This window comes from Mercenaria mercenaria, chromosome 17, assembly GCF_021730395.1.
Source record: "Mercenaria mercenaria strain notata chromosome 17, MADL_Memer_1, whole genome shotgun sequence".
In the NCBI taxonomy this organism is placed as follows: domain Eukaryota; kingdom Metazoa; phylum Mollusca; class Bivalvia; order Venerida; family Veneridae; genus Mercenaria; species Mercenaria mercenaria.
This window is the reverse complement of record NC_069377.1, coordinates 73,486,295-73,503,521: the sequence shown is the minus strand read 5'-3', so window position 1 is coordinate 73,503,521 and position 17,227 is coordinate 73,486,295. Positions and strand designations below refer to the sequence as shown.

Below are 17,227 nucleotides of genomic sequence, written 5' to 3'. Positions count from 1 at the left end.
TTAAAACTATTTTACACCTCTCGATCCGTGTTCTTGCGCCATACCTACTGACTTAACATATAGTTACTGTAATACCATTATACAAATGTCAGCATAATCATAGTAGGCCGTGAAACCATTTTAAGATTTTTTAATGAATGAAAATGAGAAAACTCACAACTCACCCCCCCCCCCCCCCGAAATATCTTTAGCATTTGCAATATGAATAAATGCATTAAGTTATAAATTGTTAGGTACTCACAATATTTAATTTATCTTAACATCACTTGAATTGTTGCAAAAACAGACAGTACAAGTGTCATAGCACCAATTCCTGTAGCTGCAGCTGTAACAGTAAGAACGTATTGAAATACATTATATAGGTACACGAATGAATAATCTTGTCTCCGGCTGTTCTCACTGTGCTCATTTCATCGAATAAGACAAATGGTTAGTGAGGTTTCTCCGAAGACAGTCTTTTATAGGAGCAAAATATATAACGAATGATTAGCCTTTATTTTTGTAGAAAAAATATGTAATCCATTCAAATGACAATTTTAAAATATGTAGATTTTATCTGATACTAGAGCCATGCCACTAAGATTTGTTCTTCTTCGGTAACGCTCTCATCAAAATTTTCATTTTTAAGAAAAAAGCATCACCCGCTCGCATGTACAGAAAACAGTTTGGAATTAGCACTAGGAGTTCTTTTTACATGATGAATACTTTAAGACATACTGTGTTATATTTTAAGAGAAATCAAGAAAAAACGTTATTAAGGAAAAAGGTAGATACATATTCATTTTAAGGTAATACTGATGTTTAAAACATAATATACATATTAACTATTTACCAGCGTTCTCAGGTACACATGTGTCAACGTTCATAACGAAATTTGGACTACATTTACATGTACCGTCACCACAGACGGCATTGTCAATATTTTCACATTCATCTCCGTCTGGACACTCAGTTCCACTTACAGCTAAATATTTAATAGAAATGTATGCATTTTAGAAAACTTTAAAGATATCCATTGGCAATCTTACACTAAAATATTCCGTCTTTAGATATTTATTTCAGATGTTGAATGATGTTGCATTTACTTTTACTAAGTTTATAAATCATTAAATTTAAATTATTTTTATAAATCGCTTATATAAAGCTACATTCATAATTATATGTCATGCAGTATCAGTCAATTATTAGAAGTTTTAGTGGTAGTACACATTTATGACCGGTAGGAAGCTGGCAGTGAGCAGTTGCAGCAGTTAAACATTGCGAATGAATGAAATGTCAATAGGAACAACAAAGCTGAAAAAAAATCTTTTAGTAGTAATGTGACATCTACAGACAATTTAAAGCTGGGTTCAAGTGATAGCTACGGACCAGCGTGAAGTTTGCATTGGAGTAGTAACAGCAGTTTTGCTGTTATTACTGCAGTAACGACATTATTTCTTCTATTACTACACATGTCGCAACAACGAACACTAACGATAGTATTAACAAAATCCATGTTACTACTGTAATTCGCAATGGTTTGGGTATGTAACTATGTATGCATTGAACCATATAGATAGCTGTTTTTTGTTTGTTTTATTTTAGAAATGATATATTTATTGGATATATCGAAACAATACGCAAAGTATATACACATGCGGAAGAATTTCGTGAGAGTGTAGCCCGAGTGAATTATACACGCAGCGTGTAACCAATTCGTATTGTTGGGATATAGGTCATACAGCAGTAATTCGGTCAAAATGTGCTTCTGTGGTGTAGTCGAAAGAAGTCCCTAATAAATAGATCCTAATTTTTCCATTTTTCGCGCATTTGCGCGTAAACCGGGGGCCAAATGGGCATTATTTCACTCGTGGAATGAATTTTACATAAAATAACACACTTTTCATGCTAATGTTCGCATGTTTTCGAGTTGTTTACTTGAAAACGAAAGTAGGGTGTCGCTTTCTGAAATGCGGCAATATGAGGGTACCTGACTTCAGTTGACTTGCATTTCACTGCATACTATTCAACACCCCTATTTCCTTTCGTTTTCCTGAAGCAAATGTATGGATATCTTGTGGAAAATATGTCTAGGACGGAGTGAAAATCTAGAAACTGTATCAAAATTGTTCTGAAGTAGCTGATTTTTATATGAAACAAAGAACAATTTTTTATTGGTATATAGCCGTGACAAATCAGGAATTTTTCTCAAAGTGGCAGCAGACAGAGCGGAATTTCATAATTCTATTTCTAATCACGTATAACGACATTTGGGCACAAAACAGAGACTTAGTTTTGGAATTTTTTTTTTTTGTATTTTGACCATAGTTTCGCACATGGGGTGATAATTTCGCTAAACCTGGTGCAGATCAAAGCCCGTATTTGTATGATTTAGACATGAAATCACGATGGATTTGTTAAATCCATGGCAGCAGTTGTAGCAGTTAACTGGTGTAACTGCCAGCAGTTGTAACAGTTAACTGCTGTAACTGCTGCAACTGCTAACTGCTCACTTCCCACCGATACATTTATGATGATATTTTCAGCTATACATGTATTAACAATGTACTTTTTTAAACAGAATGCGTAAGACTGGTACTACACATAAACCTGATAATTTTATTTTTACATAAATTATATCTAAAAATTGTTCATATTTTCAAAGATGAAAACTTAAATTGGGTCTTGTATACATTTAAAAGCAAGGCAACTGTTACGATTATTCCGATAGAAGACATAAAATACATTTGAAAAGTGTAAAGATATCTTATCTTGAATATTCTTTGGTATAGTGTTGTCAGCTTTAGGATGTTAAACTGATTCCATATCATCACAATAAAAACTAAACGCTTATATGAAGGTTCATCAATGGTGTTTAAATAAGGTTATAAAAAATTAACGTCTGCATAAAAAATTTGAAAAGATTGCCTGACTGAAGAAGTGATTGCATAAAATAATGAGGATATTTGGACATTTACTGGGTATACAAACGTTGTTCCTTTCTCCATATCCTTCCTTACATGCACACTGATCATTTACGCAAACTGTACTGGAATCTACCGGACAAGTATCTGAATCTGTGCAGTCACTTCCAATAACTGAAAATATAATAATTGACTTGTTTATAAATCAGTAAATAATGATACCTTTAGTAATTAAAATATGATAACATCAAAAATGTGAGTGTGGAGTACGATAAGATTGTAATACAACTGTTTCCTTCTTCTATGATACTTTCGTTACTGTCAAAGTTTGTGTCGTCACATGCTCATTTCTAAGTACTTGTGCAAATCGTCACTGTTTAAACAGGTTGTTCCGAAGGAAGTATCATATTAGACGTTATCAAAACTGATGCATCTATATTTCACACGCAATCATTGAAAGTCTTTTGCAGAAAATACTGGTATACTATCATCTTTTTTTCCAGATATTCATTTGCATATTGCATGTTCCATGTTTTGTAGCGAATGGCATCACTGGCTGAAAGAGTGTGTGCATAAAATAATGAGGATATTTGGATATTTACTGCGTATACAAACGTTGTTCTTTTCTCCATATCCTTCCTTACATGCACACTGATCACTTACGCAAACTGTATTGGAATCTACCGGACACGTATCTGAGTCTGTGCAGTCACTTCCAATAACTGAAAATATAATAATTGACTTGTTTATAAATCAGTAAATAATGATACCTTTAGTAATAAAGATACGAAAACATCAAAACAATGAGAGTGGAATACGGTAAGATTGTTCTACAATTGTTTCCTTCTTCTATGTACCTGTGCAAATCGTCACTGTTTAAACAGGTTGTTCCGAAGGAAATAACATATTAGACGATATCAAAACTGATGCATCTATATTTCACACGCAATCATTGAAAGTATTTTGCAGAAAATACTGGTACATTATCATCTCCTTTATCCAGATATTCATTTGCATATTGCATGTTCCATGTTTTGTAGCGAATGGCATCACTGGCTGAAAGAGTGTGTGCATAAAATAATGAGGATATTTGGATATTTACTGCGTATACAAACGTTGTTCTTTTCTCCATATCCTTCCTTACATGCACACTGATCACTTACGCAAACTGTATTGGAATCTGCTGGACAAGGATTTAATTCTGTGCAGCCACTTCCAATAACTGAAAATATAATAACTGACTTGTTTATAAATCAGTAAATAATGATATTTTTAGTAATAAATATATGATAACATCAAAAATGTGAGTGTGGAGGACGGTAAGATTCTTTTACATTTTTCCCTTCTTACAGAATACTTTTAGTATTGTTACTGTTTGTGTCGTCACATGTTCATTGCAATTTACCTTTGCAAATCCCCAATGTTTAAGCAGGTTATGCTGAAGTATCATAGTTGTCGATACAAGCTTAGCTTTGTAAAAAAAGATGTAATTACGTTAAAATAATTACTTCTACATTTGTTAAACCTTAGGAAAATTTGATCAAATGTAATTTTATGATATGACGATTTGCTTGATTTTACCAAAATGTTTTTCAATGCTAATCCATTACAACATGTCCGACGGTTGCTTCCCTTTACATGTATAATAATCAGCACGAACATAATATATCAGATCCTATATCTGATACAAAATTACTATTTTTTCACTAACTAATTTTAGGTGAATCCTGGAACAAATTCTACCCATTTAGACATCAGTCTCTATATCTCATTCAGGCGAGGTTAGGAGTTTAAGAGGCGTCTGTTCTAGCCACACATCCTTCATACGCAACCGGGGTTCGATTCCGCGACCTTTCAAAGTTTCGCACCAAAAGTGGATGCTCTGCCATTACACAAAATTACTTCACTGAAATTGGAATCGCGTGCCATGTACGCTCAGTGGTAGAGCATTCGCCTCCAGATCGAGAGCTCCGGAGTTTGAGCCCCTCCGAAGAGAGAGAAAGAGAGCTCATAGTTAGGGAGAGTAGCTGGCCCAGCGAAGAGACTTTATTCCTGAAAGATATCTCTTCAGATGACGATAAAGCATTGCATCTGGTCCGACGCAGAGAATTTATTTTTGAGAAATGGTCTTCGTACTGCAATTACGCGCAGCTACTGGTCCGATGCAAAGAATTAATTTCCTTGGCGTGAACCTTTTAATCAATTTTCTTTTCTTCACAAACGGGATTTTCGGACTTTATCGTAGATTTTCATGTAAAATATATATCGTAATATCGTCCCGAAATTAAAACTTATGTATCTATATTTCACGTGCAATTACCAAATTATTGAAAGTCTTTTGCAGAAAATATTAGTACACTACTAGTATCTTTTTTTCAAGATATTCTTTTGCATATTACATGTTCCATGTTTTGTACTGAATGACATCACTAGTTTTTAAATTTGCAGATCACGTAGTTTACCGGATATGCAGATATTATCCCTTTCTCCACTGCATCGTTACAGACACAAAATGTTAAAATATTGCCTGGCAGAAGGAGTGTGTGCATAAAATAATGAGGATATTTGGATATTTACTGCGTATACAAACGTTGTTCTTTTCTCCATATCCTTCCTTACATGCACACTGATCATTTACGCAAACTGTATTGGAATCTACCGGACAAGTATCTGAATCTGTGCAGTCACTTCCAATAACTGAAAATATAATAATTGACTTGTTTATAAATCAGTAAATAATGATACCTTAGTAATAAAGATACGAAAACATCAAAACAATGAGAGTGGAGTACGGTAAGATTGTTCTACAATTGTTTCCTTCTTCTATGTACCTGTGCAAATCGTCACTGTTTAAACAGGTTGTTCCGAAGGAAATAACATATTAGACGATATCAAAACTGATGCATCTATATTTCACACGCAATCATTGAAAGTCTTTTGCAGAAAATACTGGTATACTATCATCTTTTTTTCCAGATATTCATTTGCATATTGCATGTTCCATGTTTTGTAGCGAATGGCATCACTGGCTGAAAGAGTATGTGCATAAAATAATGAGGATATTTGGATATTTACTGCGTATACAAACGTTGTTCTTTTCTCCATATCCTTCCTTACATGCACACTGATCACTTACGCAAACTGTATTGGAATCTGCTGGACAAGGATTTGATACTGTGCAGCCACTTCCAATAACTGAAAATATAATAAGTACCTTGTTTATAAATCAGTAAATAATGATATCTTTAGTAATACAAATATGATAACATCAAAAATGTGAGTGTGGAGGACGGTAAGATTCTTCTACATTTTCCCCTTCTTCTAGAATACGTTTGGTACTGTTACTGTTTGTGTCGTCACATGTTCATTGCAATGTACCTTTGCAAATCCCCAATGTTTTTAAAAACAGGTTATGCCGAAGTATCATAGTTGTAGATACAAGCTTAGCTTTGTAAAAGAAGATGTAATTTCGTGAAAATAGTTACTTCTACATTTGTTAAACCTTAAGAAAATTTAATCAAATGTAATTTTATGATATGACGATTTGCTTGATTTTACCAAAAAATATTTTTCGATGCTAATCCATTACAGCATGTCAGACGGTTGCTTCCCTTTACATGTATAATAATCAGCATGAACATAAGATATCGGAACTTATATCTGATACAAAATTACTATTTTTTTCACTAACTAATTTTAGGTGAATCCTGGAACAAATTGTACTAAATTAGACATCAGTCTCTATATCTCATTCATGCGAGGTTAGGAGTTTAAGAGGCGTCTGTTCTAGCCACACATCCTTCGTACGCAACCGGGGTTCGAATTCGCGACCTTTTGAAGTTTCGCACCAAAGGTGAACGCTCTACCATTACACAAAATTACTTCACTGAAACTGGAATCGTGTGCTATGTTCGCTCAGTGGTAGAGCATTCGCCTCCGGATCGAGAGCTCCGGAGGTTGAGCCCCTCCGAAGAGAGAGAGAGAGAGAGAGAGAGAGACAGAGAGAGAGAGAGACAGAGGGAGAGAGAGAGAGAGAGAGAAAGAAACAGACAGAGACATAGACAGAGAGCTCATAGTTAGGGAGAGAGACTTTATCCCTGAAAGATATCTCTTCAGATGACGATAAAGCATTGCATCTGGTCCGACGCAGAGAATTTATTTTTGAGAAATGGTCTTCATATTGCAATTACGCGCAGCTACTGGTCCGATGCAAAGAATTAATTTCCTTGGCGTGAACCTTTTAATCAATTTTCTTTTCTTCACAAACGGGATTTTCGGACTTTATCGTAGATTTTCATGTAAAATATATATCGTAATATCGTCCCGAAATTAAAACTTATGTATCTATATTTCACGTGCAATTACCAAATTATTGAAAGTCTTTTGCAGAAAGTATTAGTACACTACTAGTATCTTTTTTTCAAGATATTCTTTTGCATATTACATGTTCCATGTTTTGTACTGAATGACATCACTAGTTTTTAAATTTGCAAATCACGTAGCGAAGATACTTTATTCCTGAAAGATATCTCTTCACATGACGATAAAGCATTACATTTGGTCCGACGCTGAGAATTTAGTCTCGAGAAAGGGTCTTCATATTGCAATTAAGCGCAGCTACTGATCCGATGCAAAGAATTTATTCCCCGGCGTGAACCTTTTAATCATTTTTTTTTTACAAGCGGGATTTTCGGACTAAAATAATATCTATCGTGATATTGTCCCGACGAAGAGGGCCGAAATTATTAAAACTTATGCATCTATACTTGTATTTCACGTTCAATTACCAAATCATTGAAAGTCTTTTCCAGAAAATACTAGTACACTATCATTTTTTCCAGGTATTCTTTTGCATATTACATGGTCCACGTTTTGTAATGAATGACATCTGATTCACTAGTTTATTTAAATTTGCAAATTACGTATTTTGCAGATATTATCCCTTTCTCTGGAGCATCGTTACAGACACATTTGGAACTGAATTCGCATCACCTGCACAGTGCAGTCACTTCTAATTACTGAGAAAATTTAGTCACATTCTGATCATAATAATTCAGTTAACTGTAAAATTTTCGATATTTAAATCTGAACTCGTACTCATTATTAAGAGTTCAGGGGATACTATTATAAGTTGCTTATTTAATGTTACATTTTATAAGTACGACCATTTAATATCAATAACATTCTAATGAAAACGCAAATGGCTTCATACGTTCACTTACTTAAATCTACCTTTTTATCTATTAAAGTACGTACTACTATCCCGGAAATGCGTGTAACGGACACTTAAGTTACATTTAAGACATGTTACAAATTACACGTATAAAAGTATTTTTATATTGCATTTTAAATTTATTTCGATTTGTATGTTTTACTTTACATTGTATTCGACCTCTTAAAACGAACACGAACATGTCGGATCTTATTCATTCGACGCGAAAGAAAATGGTGAATAGACAGAATAAATTGTTTGGATATTGCAGTTTTCACGCCTTTATGCCGAAAGTGTAAGACATAGAATTTCTGCCTTTATGCAGATTCTTCACTGTTAATTATGCATTTTACAAGATTTCGCGTATTACAAATTATCATTATAATATAATCTATTTTAGTCTAATAGATGCATGAGGAACTAACATGAAGTTTTAAAAAAGATGCATTTAATAGTGAAAGGATACCAGTTTTAAATTCCGTGACAAAATAAATTGAGAACCGCAAGGACACTAACGTTTGCGGAATTGTTACTTCTGAAATGTTTGTTATACACGTTTGTAACTACAATCATGGGAATGATATTGCAATTTTTTTATTACGTACAAGTACGGAGTAGGTATTGTATATTGTATAAGAACTGAATTAATATAAAGCCTTACCCTAAACCCAATTTAAAAAAGGGAAACATTCTGTTTATAGAGTCAAATAATAGAGTGAAATAGTTCATGAAGCTGTTTCACAATCCTAATTCTGTCCATGTTATATCAAGGAAAAGTAATCTTTCTATGTTACCTGCTGTACATAACACAGTCATGCATTAAACAGTTCTGAAATTGTGTTTGTTGAATAAATCATATTTCTAGACATTTTCCCACTACTTAGACGCATGTATATAGGTAGCAAAAATTGTTCTCCTTCCAGCAGTAGCTTTCTCAATACTTTTTTTCACTTTGTGAAATTCCGTTTTAACTGTTTTTGACAAATCTCAGTGCAAAAAAATGTCACACTTTTCGCCAAGGCATTTCTTGGTTTGGCTTGTTTCAAATAATTGGCGACTGTAGTAGTAGTTATGCATGTTTTACAAGCCTTGAAGTGGTTTGTAGGCGATAATAGGTACCTTATTACCTAAGCCTACATTAAAGTTTTAGCAGATTTGTCTCCATTTTCTCTAAGCTCATTTCCAGAAACTGATAATTTCGTTATTATTTTGATGCAGGTAACTACATATGTATCCTAAAGAGGTGGTACCAACTTGAAGTTTGTATTTTAAGTTCCACTGTCTATGATATACAACAATGATAGAACAATACGACTTACCTTTCAAGCATTGATCACTTTCCCCTGTAAATCCATCTTCACAAACGCATTTACCGCTGACACAGTCAGCATTAGTTAATAAGCAATCCGTTCCTTCACTGCCAGATGTACATTCCGCTCCGAGAGCTGAAATTCCATATTCAGCCGAAAAATACAATCAGTCCTAGATTAAGATGCCATATAAAACTTACATTATGGCACAAGAAAAGATATATAGATCAAAACGTAACAATTAAATAAAGTTGTAATGATATTTAACTGTTTGTCACATTTCCAATGTCGTGGGAGTGAAATAAAACCACTGCATAATTTTAGTATTACAAGTGCAGTAACATTTTGATTTCGATGTTAATTTATATTGTTTATAATATGCGCATAAGTCAATTAGTTAGAAGTAAGAAGTGTGGAGACTGTAAGTAAGAAATATGAAGTTCGCAAGTTATAAGTTAGAAGTGAAGAAATTGGAAGTCAGTAGTCGGAAGCGATGTAGCTAGAGCTTAAAAATGAGGAAGTTGGAAGTAAGAAGTCGGAAAGATGGAAGTCAGAAGTCAGGAAGTTAGAAGTCAGAAGTGCGAGAGCTAGAAATTGCAGGTAAGAAGTCGGGAACTTGCAAGTGAGAAGTGAGAAGTCAGAAGTTAAAAGTAGGAATAAGGAAGTCAAATTTCCTTCAGGGCTTCCATACTTATCATTGGAGAAGATCTCATGTTTATTTTATATGCTTGCTGAGAAGTTATAAATAAAACTTGAATTTTTAAACATGAAACTTGTAATTATCCTAGCATACAATAAAATTGTTACTGCTTTATTGACTTTTTTCACTTGCATAATCCACTAATTACCTTGCATAATCCAGTATTTACCTTGCATAATCCAGTATTTACCTACGTTTAGAGCATAATCCAGCACTAGCAACAAATCCGTCTAAACATTTACATGTTGTATCACACTTGGTATTTGATACACACTCATCTGCATTTCCACAGCCTTGTCCTAGTGCTATAAGAGTATGAAATCTCGGTTAAAATTGACCGTGCTTACCTTTAATCGGTTTATTTACCTGAGAAAAATCTGTAGATAAGAATATTTTGAAATCTACTTGATACCTAACTATATGTTAAAACATTTATTTTATTCATACATTTGCACGGTAAAGATTAGTGAATTTCAAACATACAGATTTGACATGTTACTGGATTGCTGAATCTGATTTTAAAGACAAAAGTCAAGAAATCAGCAAAATAGATTTTAGATAAATATTCATTGAAAAGTATGTTGTGTACAGGAAAATCAGTGATTTACTCAGAAACTTGTACAAAATATTGCCAATGCAGGATCTTATTCATTCGACGTCAAAGAAAATGGAGAATAGACAGAATAAATTGTTCGGATATTGTAGTTTTGTTCGCAAATAAGACTCGTGCATTTTGCAAGTTTTCGCGTGTTTTAAAATATCACCTCTTTTAGTCTATACTAAAATTGTCTTTAAAATACGCAAAACTGATAAAAATTCACAAATTTGTAATACATGTATTCAAATTGATAAGTTATATTGTTTATGATACAACTAATACCACATTTATACAACTTTATTGTCCTGTCTTTCTCTGCCTGGCTAGCACAGTAGCGAACTGATATAGATATAATATCAACTCTACATCAATACTGTTGTGATCTAACTAAATCATTTTGATTTTACCTTGTTTACAATTAATTGCAATTAAAGTGTATTCTAAATTTCGAAACAATTCCATGAATATTAGATAAAGGCATGCGTGCACCATTACGTAAATGAATAGCAATTGACATTAAATACATCTGAAGTCTCCTCCCTTCATACATATCCGAGTCGGAACTAACATGACGTTTAAAAAATGATGCATTTAACAGTGAAAGGATATTAGCTTCAAATTCCGTTACTGTAATTTTGACAAAATAAATCGAGAACAGTGTTTATTTTCTTCGTAGCCTACAGTAGCTTGTTATACACGTTTGTAATTACTTTTATGGGAATGATACTGCAATTTATTATCACGTACAAGTACGTAAGAGGTATTGTGTATTGCATTATAGCTGATTAAATATAGAGCCTTACCCTAAACCCACTTTACAAAAGGGAAATAATCTGTTTATAAATGAAGACTGTTTTTGAAAGGTGATTTTATCTAAATCACCTTCTCTATGTAACGTCGCGGAATTTAATCAGGAATAGACTGCCTTACAACTATTTCGTATCTATCCGCTGTACAATCTAGTTCATTGCGGAATAAGTTTCCACCTCTACCATCATTATCGTTACAGACTACTCCATCACCACCTTAAATTAGGGATAGTACCTTAAATTTCGAATTATGAAAAACAATTAAAAACTTAACGTTGATTGCTTATATATATAATCTAAGACCGAATATAATATTTAAGTCTTGATCTGATTATTTTCAAGTATGTTATTGATGATTTTCTGAAACTTCTTATTTAATTTCCATGTACTCGCTCTTGTAGATAGTCCTACCTGTCTAGCCATTGATAAATATTTAATCCCCAATTATAATTGGATTATTGCAGAAAGAACTTATGTCAATGCAAAAGAATTGTCAAATACATGCATATTGTATGATATCACAAAATGTTTTAAGACTGATAAAATAAATTCAGATCCACTATTTAAGCTGAAATTTAGAAATAATTTTATTTGTACCATATCACATATTATGTATAAAAACAAGAAAACATTTAAATGAAATGACTTATCACTAAGTTTTTCACTACACAGTTACTGCATTTTGCCTTTTATTTTTCGTCATACAGGTGTAAAGGTAAATGCAAGGAAGGATTATAATTTGGGTAATTGATTGATCTCTAGTACTATGTCTATCACCTTTGATCACAAACTTACAAAAGGTAATAGGTAATGGTAGATTTCTCGGAAGCATAGAACACCACAAACACAGCCTCAGAGCCACGCATTTGCAAAGTAGGCCCACAACAAAAAGAAGCTGTAACGGAAACATATTACAGACGTGTTGCTTAAAAATCCAACAAAAACATTTTAATTTTATGCAAAATATAGATAGAGGGGGAAGAAGGGGGGTAAGAGGTAGAAAAGGGGTGGAGTAGGGGGTAGACAGGGAAAGTAGAACAAGTATGAATATACAAAGGGAATGCTATGTTCCTTAATCACAGTTACACTACAACGTAAACCACAGTAGCGCAGACATTCATGTGCCAAAGACACATACGCACGCACGCACACGCACACGCACGCACGCACACACAACTAACTAACATAGATAAACAGACAATTAAGATATAACAACACTGTAGGGCACCGACCAAGACACAGAGACGCACAAGCTCACAAACGCACACAGATAAGCAGGAAAAAAAAAACAATCGGGCACCGCCTTAGGATTTCGGCAGCCAGAATTAAGGTGAGCACGAAAACTTACTCATAGTAAAGGGGGAGGGGATGCCAAAACAAGGGAGCGCAGTTGCAAGGAGAAAGGACGGGGCGATAGGGGGAGTGAGGAGAAAGAGGAAAGAAACGCTAACAACAAACAAGACAACATACGCAACACAAAATACAAGACAGACAGAAAACAAGTTGAAAATTGGGGCACCGCCTTAGAATGGTCAGTAACCTATATAAAGGAAACTGGGGGTTTAAACACGCTTAGGGCATGCCAACCTCGCACTAACCCTATTTTCAACAAATTAGACAACACAATGTAAATAAAATCCCCGCTGAGAAAGGCACCAACATTAGCGAAAAAAAATACCAGTTAATATTAAGTAAAACATAAATTAAGGTAAATCTAAGGTATAATTTCACCAATGCACTCAACAACTTGTCTTAAGTCAGAGGACCCGGAGTCAGTACTCATGTCCAGTAAAAAATAGTTCAATATACTTTGAACATATACCAATGGGGCAGTAATTAACTACGAATAAGTTTCGGCTGCTTGCCTTTACTTCACCTTTTATTTACTTTACAGGGGGTTTGAATGCATATCTGTATATATCACCAAAGCGCAGTATCAAATTGGTGATATGGTTAGCCGAATCAAATTATAGAGTTAGCAGAAATTGTCCTCCCTCAAGAAGTAGCTTTCTCAACATTTGTTCACTATTTGAAATTTTGTGGGTTTTAACTGTTTTGACAAATCTCAGTACAAAAAAAAGGCATTTCTTTGTTTGGTCTATTTCAAATTATTGACGACTGTTATGCATGCTTTTCCTGCCTAGAAGTGGTTTGGAGGAGATAAAAGGTATCTAATCACCTAAGCCTACATTAAAATTTTAGCAGATTTGTCTCCATTTTCTGCATTTTTTCCAAATATTTTACCCAGGATATTTTTTTCAGTTGAACTAACTCTTTTCCAGAAACTGATAATTTCATTATTTTTTTCACAACAAAGATAGAATAATACGACTCACCTTTCAAGCATTGGTCATTTTCCTCTGTAAATCCATCTGCACAAGCGCATTTACCGCTGTCACAGTTTGCATTATCGACAGAGCATACCGTGACTTCATTGGCAGCTGTACATTCCGCTCCGAGAGCTGAAATTTTATATTTAGTCGAAAATATAATCGGTCCTAGATTTAAATTTAGATGCCATATAAAACCTACATTATAGCACAAGAAAAGATATAGATGAAAACGTAACAAATTAAATAAATTTGTAATGATATTAAATTAAACTGTCTGTCATGTTCTATCACATGACAGACAGTGGGAGTGAAATAAAGCCACTGCACAATTTTGGTATTATACAAGTGCAATAACATTTTGATGTCGACGTCGTTTCAAGTACAACCGACGTTAATTTCTATTGTCTAATAAAGTGTTATACTAAAATATTTGTTTTAATCTATAAAAACTCAGTTTTGGTAATGTTTATAATCCGATCTTCTTTCAGACATTTATGTCATATGCATTTTGCTTTCAACTGAGCATTCAAGCGAAAGGCTCTGTGCATTTCTACATTTCGCTGAAAAATTTATTTTACATGTAGTCTTGTAGAATCCGAAGTGTAAATAAATCATTCTTACTTGCTCCACAATTTCGTACGTTGCCGTACAGAAACAGCATAAGTAACCACAACGTGTATTGCCGCACCTGCAAAAGAATTGATATACACGGATACTGTGATAATTTTTGCAAATAGTATATTGAAGCTAAAATAATTCTTTATAAAACCAGAGCTGGATATCAAATGCATGATATCTGAAGGGAAAGCAGATGATAATTTTTAAAAGCCTATGTAGGCTACGAAATTTACACCCGGCAAAATATTCTTATTCTTTACAATGATTCTTGAAATAAGCTCCAAGCCTTTATATTTTAGGCAACTTTTACAAAAGGCAATTGTTAACTTTTTTATTACGACTCAAAAAGTAACACGTAAAGAAGAGTTGGATAAATTCCCGGCAATAGAATAGCTCAACAGAAAAAAAGTATTTCTACGCTTTCTGGAGTAAATCGTAAAGTGTAAATTTCTTTTAGCCGTTATGCTTTATGTTTTACATATTTGTTTTAAATCTTGCAGAATTATTTGCCTGAACACTCGATCTTCTCTGATAACTTGTGCTTCTAATAACACTAATTATTAGATGAAATTAAATTGCTTACCATGACTCAAGTTCGATTCGCCCTGGCCTGTGTAACAATAAGAATTGTCAAGGCTTATATATACTCTACCACTTCAACTTGTTTTGTAGAAAAAAAGAATGGCATATTTCAAGTACGTGTCAGCAGGAGCATTTTATATTGGAAAGTTGATATATGATAACTTAAGGTAAAATCACTTAAAAAGAGCTATATCATGGTGTCAAATAATTCACCACTTTTTCAAAATTGTCTATTTTTTACCGACGCCTTAAGAGTACCTATATATGTCTGGAAGCAATTTTAAAATGTAACCCTTAAATGGCATTTACTCGTTGACTGGTAACCGATTATTAATGAATATTATAACACGAATCCTTATACAAATTGACGATGCATACTTTGTTCTATTGACCGGTCAATAGTTCAACACAGGTGTGCTGGGGGAAAGAAACTTTGAAATTTAGTTCTTATGGAATAAAACATGGCTTGCTTGTCAATATTCAAAACTACGTGCCCAAGATTCGAAGGTCGATAGTCAAAACTATTTGCCCGAGGACCAGTTTTGTGGGCGACGTTTATGTTTTCTTACTGATTTTAAAACCTTGTTTCAGTAACAGATCTGCCGGGTGCACTAGATATTTGCACAGCAGAGACTTTGGAATTGAAGAAAATTTTGCAAAGCACCCGTTAGTAACATAGAGTTCTTTTTGCGATAACTGGTCGTTCTTGCCCTTTCCTAAGCCAATCTTGACTGATTGCCGCCTTTGAGGTTCGAAATAAATATACCCATGACACATCCCCTGTACAAAGCTCATTAAACTTCCTTTCATCTGCATTTTTTGTGTGGATATTTAGAAGGTTTTTTTTTGTACCATTCTATCCTTTGTACTTTTTGCTCTTTGGTCAAAAGAGGGTGCCAACCTTGCTCTCAAGTGTTTAGTCGGAATTTCATGAACACTTCCCTATGAAATGCCCACTAATGCAACTATATTTCAAGTCTTCTGTTACAATACCTGCTACAGCAGCTATGTTAAGAGAGGATGTTGACGTTTCATGGCGCCCTTCATGAGGTAGATCTTGGACTCTAGATTACCTCTTATCAAATACCATTACCTACATAAAAAGCTTTGGATGGGGGAAGAATCACTGTAATCATTTTTAATTCTTCTTGCAAAATCTGTTTGGCTGTTATATTTATAGAACAACGCATCTTCTTGTAGGAGCTAATTTCCTTCCTATCTGGAGCCTCCATGCCTAAGATAAAGTAACACCAGTGTAAACTAGTGGGGTTAAAACGCTTGTAACAGCTTTAACAAAACCAAAATTTTCAATTTACGTGGCTATTGAAACCACCTAAATATCCACGAAAAAACTGTGCTTGTACCTGTAACAGTTTCTACGGAAGCGCGATGGTCTCAAAATGTTCTGAATTCGTCTCGTAGAGGAAATATTTGTGTGAACATTGTCAAGTAAAGTAATGGAAAGAAGTGATGTCTATGGTATAAGGAAAGAGAACATTTATCTCGCCCGGAGATTGAATCCAAGTCTCCTGAGTGCTCAAGCATTGTCTCCTATATAACATATGTTGTACTAAATTGATTCCGTGACTGATTATTAGTATCTAGCAAACATTTTCCAAATGTATTTGGTAAAATTATAAAACGTTTTATTAAAGGAGGTTACGACCCAACTGTTTTGAGACATACCGCATGTTTAGTGTCAACCCGTTTACAGTTGGACACTACGCTTCCCTCTTTGATTGTGTCTGACGGAAGAGGGGAGGACTCTATTATAAGCTGTTTTTAAATCCTACCAGGACTGAACTGTTTTGATATCTGTCTTCTGGCCTGTTTCGTCGGGCCCTTAAGGGTGTTTCTCTTGTTGCTCTGTCTTCTGAAAAGGCATTGAGTATATACGTTTTTGGTTCTTAAGGTTTGCTTTTTATATATTTATACACGAGCATTTTTGTGTTTTACATGCCATGCCTTTTTGTTTCCATTACGTGTGTTAGAGATTCATCTGGAGGGGATTACTTTTATTTACACTGTCCCGTGTCTTTGGAACATGGTGGGGGTAAGAGTGGGGTTGGGTGCGCACCATAAACCGGTTTAAGCTCCCCAGTGGTGTTTTTGCCACTGACCGTTCCAAGGCGGTGCCCCACTGTGTTCCTTTGTTTGTTCGT

At 34.3% G+C, this 17,227-nt stretch overlaps 1 protein-coding gene across 1 annotated transcript; it reads right to left on the bottom strand.

The window, feature by feature from the left end:
- Positions 1-251: 251 nt before the first annotated feature.
- LOC128550042 (tenascin-like) lies at positions 252-16,297 on the bottom strand. The gene is made up of 12 exons (XM_053527906.1): positions 16,163-16,297; positions 14,487-14,553; positions 13,869-13,994; positions 10,320-10,430; positions 9,435-9,560; positions 5,979-6,098; positions 5,481-5,600; positions 4,006-4,125; positions 3,506-3,625; positions 2,958-3,077; positions 833-964; positions 252-325 (listed from the first exon to the last, which is right to left on the bottom strand). The coding sequence occupies exons 1-12, from the start codon at positions 16,295-16,297 to the stop codon at positions 252-254; spliced, it is 1,371 nt and encodes a 456-aa protein (XP_053383881.1).
- Positions 16,298-17,227: the final 930 nt, after the last annotated feature.

Bases quoted from the DNA above. Each gene is read 5' to 3' on its own strand.
- LOC128550042 (XM_053527906.1), bottom strand. From the start codon at position 16,297: ATGGAGGCTCCAGATAGGAAGGAAATTAGCTCCTACAAGAAGATGCGT. The intron at 5,601-5,978 runs GTAAATATCCAA...TTATATTTTCAG, and splicing joins GAACAACGTTTGTATACGCA to TTATTGGAAGTGACTGCACA. The intron at 3,626-4,005 runs GTAAATATCCAA...TTATATTTTCAG, and splicing joins GAACAACGTTTGTATACGCA to TTATTGGAAGTGACTGCACA.